At 40.5% G+C, this 4865-nt stretch overlaps 1 protein-coding gene across 1 annotated transcript; it reads right to left on the bottom strand.

Annotated features, from left to right (window-relative positions):
- Positions 1-554: 554 nt before the first annotated feature.
- On the bottom strand, positions 555-1354 carry LOC122670698 (aspartyl protease family protein At5g10770-like). Its single transcript, XM_043867659.1, has one exon. The coding sequence runs from the start codon at positions 1010-1012 to the stop codon at positions 566-568; it is 447 nt and encodes a 148-aa protein (XP_043723594.1). The 5' UTR covers positions 1013-1354; the 3' UTR covers positions 555-565.
- Between the last annotated feature and the right edge of the window lie 3511 nt (positions 1355-4865).

The raw sequence follows: 4865 nt of genomic DNA, 5'->3' as shown, positions 1-4865 counted from the left end.
TAATCCTAATAAGGAAAGAAATCAGGGTTTGGCTATAAATATAGCCTTAAGAAAATAAAATTTTTGTAGTTCATTATCAACTCATAGATTTGAGAGAAATTATCTCCAAAAAATTACAGTCGATCTCTTGCTCTCTCTCTCCAAGAGTTGGTGATTGAAATTTTTAGAGAAAGGATTCCACTACACTCTTCTCGATCAAAGAGTTGAGTGGAGATCAATTCCTACCTCCGTGGATTCGATGTTAAAGTGTTGTGAATGGGCACAATGCCAATAGGCTTAGTCAAGAGGAGAGACTCCAACGAAGAAAAAAAAAACAACCATTAGAAGCATGATACATAAAATATCAGGGTGGGGAAGAAACAACTCAAAGTATGATACAACAAATCTAGGGGAGGAGGAAACAATTCAACAGAGGATACAACAAAATCCAAGGGAAGAGGAAACAATTCAAAGGGGGAATACTAGGGCCGAATCTCAGTTTTATTCCTCTATATTTCTATTGCTAATCCATCACTCGCTTGATTTCTGGCCACATTATCTTTATAGTACAAAGGGATGGCTCTTATTAACTACAAGCACTAGCGCCAAATCCCAGCCTTCCTCCTGCCACATTATAAACCACCTCATATTTGTGCTGTTGCATATTTCCAAGGATCCCCGAATCAGTAGGAAGGGTGTTTCCAGCAAAAGCCAAGCAATATTGAGTCGAGGTTGCTTGAATTATAATTCTAGACTGATCAACATTCAAGTTAGTACCTCCACTAAAATGCAACACTATGCTTGGTACTATTACTGTAGTGTATCTAGGCAAATCATTGCATGTGTCCAATAGTGAATATGGTGGCGCAGGGGTATAGTTTAACATTGCTAGACGAAATGCTGTACTAAGAGCTAAATAGGCTGTTGGTGCCAACCGAGTGATGACAGTTCCAGAATCTATAACGGTTCCTGAAGTTGTAAAAATAGATTCTGCAATTGATAGCTTCTGTCCTCCAACACTTATACCCGTCATATTTAGGAAATAGAACGAGGGGTAGTTCGAATTTGTTAGTAGTGGAGTGTATTGAGCATTAGGAGATGAGGAACCCACTTGGCTACCAAATGCAAGAAAACCAGTAGAGCTGCTTGAAGATGGAAGACAATAGGAGAAATTCTTTCCATATTTTGTAGCAGTCTGTGATACCGTCAAGATCTGATTGCGGCCGAGGCCTAGTAATCCATCTGTAGTACCAAATAGGCCATTGGTGTTGTGACCACACCCGAATTCAAAATTTGGGAAGAAATCAGAGGAAGATAGTGTTAGTGTATCAGTTACATAGTCCCCTTGAGAGGTGGATCCGTCACCCTATGTGACCTGATAGAGGCAATTGGTGGTGCAGGATGACTATCTGTAGCCTGCTGGTTGCAGTTGCGAGCATGAATTGGAACCAAATGAGATGTTGGAATAGGTGGAGGAAGCAGAAGAATTGATGTAGGGATTTTGTTGTGAATAGCAATTGCTGGAGTTGCATGGTAGGCATTGGATCCAAGTAAGATCACTACCTGTATGGAATTCTAGTGTGAAATGTTGCTGAGGTGTTCCAAATCCAATCATGACAACGTAGTTTCCAGTCCCATAAGAATCGCCTGAGTTAGCAGGAATTTGTACTGCAGAATCTGCTACCGATGATTGTTGGTTGGAGAATTTGGAATTGATGGACTTCACTCGGGTTTGGTCGTTGGTGAGAATCTGGCTAAGACTTGGGATTTTTGATTTCCCTTTCTTCAATAGTGAGCAAGGTCCATATTTGCGAGTTATTTGCAATAGCCTGCTTAAGATTTTGGAACCTGAAAGCATAGATCGAGAAGGTAACCATTGTTAATATATAATAATTGTTTGAGGGGATGGGGGAGGTAACTGCCTAACCTTTCCTTATACACTGTTATATTAATTTCCTTGGCCTCTCATTGACTTTTTGAGTGTTCTGGATCCACTGCTGCCAGCTGACCGTGCGGACGGCGTGCGGACTCACACAGGCTGCGGGCGAAATGACCACCCTACCCACTATCAGAGCACCTTGTCCAGGTGGGGTCCACGCCCTGCCTGTGTGAGGCTACACGCCGGCAGCAGAGGATCCCAATCAGTTAAACTACCAATTATCCTTTCAGGAGACCTGTTTTTGAATTGGGAAAAAATCATTGGCAGGCTACATGGCGCTTGTGCCTAGACCCCGTGAAATGCGAAATTTCACCCAGTTGATCTCTTGCATGTACTCTCATTGGCCCTTGCACTAGCGTGGGGGCCAATGAGAGTACGTAGGGGCATCAACATGGATGAGATTTTTTTATTTCATTGGGGGCAGGTGGTAATTTTGCATGCTCCTATGTTTGGGTGCTAGAGCCATGTGATCAGGCAACGTTCTTTTCCTCTTTAATAAAATGTTAGAAATGTTACTTTCCATTGAGTGAAACGAAATATATTTAACACAAAATTCTAGAATTGTCAAATGAAAATTTTACCATCATTATTAGCATATTTTCATTAAAATGTTTAGCACGAAATGGATTTCTTCCCAAATAGGTGAAATAGCTCCTAATCTATTACACAAAAAAAGTGCAAAAATCATACCAAACACCATCTGAAACTGAAATCATCCCTTGAAATATTTTTTGAAATCATAGCCAAGAGAGCTTAGAGTACTGGTTTGTCTAAATTGGATCAAAGATAAAAAATAAGAAAGAATGAAAATAGCTCTCTTTCTTATGAAAATAAATTTCTAGTAACCAAATGCATAAGAACAGAATTTTTTTGTCCCATGATCCCATCCACCCACACTTTTTTTGCTAAAGGTCAGCAAAGTATGAATTAAGAAATATCTAATGATGTTACTTAAAAGACTGGAAAGCTACCAATAATCCTTCTCAAAAATCTGACCTTTCACCTTCAACAATGCCATCAGCAAAAAGCCAAACTCTGAAGAACTGATTACATACAAGAAAATTCTCAAACACAAACATAAAGTTGAAAGAAATCACCTTCGGCTGGAGTAGAGCAAACGTCGGATGGATTCAAGGAGCTAAGTGAAACAACATGAGTCTGGAGTTTTGCAAATCTATAGGCCTCTACCTTCTCTAAAGAACAACCACCAAAGAGAAACAAAGGAAGAAAAATTGAAAGAAGGGAAAGGAAGGAGTAGTTAATGGCCATGGATATGATGGGTGCTGGGTTCTCTAAGAAAATACTTAGCTTCTGGCAATAACCCAACCTTCAAGGTCTATATATAGAGTGAAGAAGGATCTACTTCTTCTTATCTTGTGGAAAACCATTACTCTGCCAAGACTGACTGACTCATTCATTGGTCAAGTCTTATTCCTCAACACAGTTGTAGCAATGCATAAATAAATGCGCACTCCATGTCCACAATAGAAGTACACTCCTATTAAACTTGGTAGGTTTGAATGTATTTCTCTAAATCAATAATGATAGTTATAAGATGTATATATAGGGAACAAGAAAATCCCTAGTGGTTGAAGATCTCACATGTGATAATAGGAAACATTCTATATCACATGTGGACAAACAAGGAAACAAATATTTACAATATCAGCGTATTACAAGGAAGATAATATAAATAGAATGCTCAATGTATGGTAAGAGGTATTGATGGAATAGTCAATGAATGGTAGATAATAGAAATGGAATGCTTGAGTATGGTAAGTGATATAGATGGAAGGATCAATGGATGGTAGGTAATAGAAATGGAATACTTGAGTATGGTAAGTGATATAGATGGAAGGAGACCAATATCGCACGTTCCAAAGATGAGAACATCTATATTGGTCAATACACCCCCTCAAGATGAAGAGCCGGTGCAGTGGATCTTTAGCTTGTCTCGCATAAACTCACATCGTGCGGTTGGCAGCGGTTTGGTTAAAATGTTTGCAACTTGATCATGGGTTGAGATGAATTGTACTTGAAGCGACTTGGACGCAACCTGCTCACGAACAAAGTGAAAGTCGATCTCGACGTGCTTTGTCCGAGTGTGAAAAACCAGATTTGCTGACAAATATGTGGCCCCGATATTGTCACACCACAGAATCGGGGCTATAGTCTATGGAATCCCGAGTTCCTGAAACAATCTGCGCAACCATATCAGTTCAGCCGTGGCATCTGCTAAGGCTTTGTATTCTGCCTCTGTGGAAGACCAAGATACAGTCTTCTGCTTCCTCGAATTCCAAGAGATAATATTGGGCCCCAAGAAAATGGCATAGGCCCCAGTGGACCGCCAATCAGTAAGACTGCCAGCCAAGTACGCATCTGTGTAGGCTTGGAGTGTCAAGGAGTTGGATCTTTGAAACAATAAACCATGCGTAATGTGCCCTTGAGATATCGCAGAATCCGTTTCACTAGGATTCAGTCACCTTCAGTTGGGGAAAGCATGAACTGACATACCCGGTTCACTGCAAATGCCACATTTGGTCTAGTAAGGGTGACATATTGCAGTGCACCAACAATGGACCGGTAGTGACTCGGGTCAGAATAAGAGGCACCCCCTGAATTTGATGGTTTGGAGGTCGTTGGCATTGGTGTGGATATAGACTTGCAGTCTTTCATGCTTGCGCGATCTAAGAGATCAGAGATGTAGAGCTTCTGGGAGAGAAGTAGCCCTATTTGGTATAAGTAGCTTCGATTCCCAAGAAGTAATATATCAAGCCCAGATCTTTAATAGAAAATTCACTGGCTAGATGTGTCAATAGTGCTGAAATGCCGGCCTATGAGTCACCAGTATCTAAAATGTCATCTACATAAATCAATGCATATAAAACCGAACCACCTGTTCTCGAAATAAATAACGACGTGTCACTCTTAGATGCAACAAATCCAA

This window comes from Telopea speciosissima, chromosome 8, assembly GCF_018873765.1.
Source record: "Telopea speciosissima isolate NSW1024214 ecotype Mountain lineage chromosome 8, Tspe_v1, whole genome shotgun sequence".
Classification (NCBI taxonomy): Eukaryota; Viridiplantae; Streptophyta; class Magnoliopsida; order Proteales; family Proteaceae; genus Telopea; species Telopea speciosissima.
This window is presented reverse-complemented; position numbering and strand designations above follow the sequence as displayed.

Coding starts and splice junctions, on each gene's coding strand:
- LOC122670698 (XM_043867659.1), bottom strand. CDS start 1,012: ATGACGGGTATAAGTGTTGGAGGACAGAAGCTATCAATTGCAGAATCT.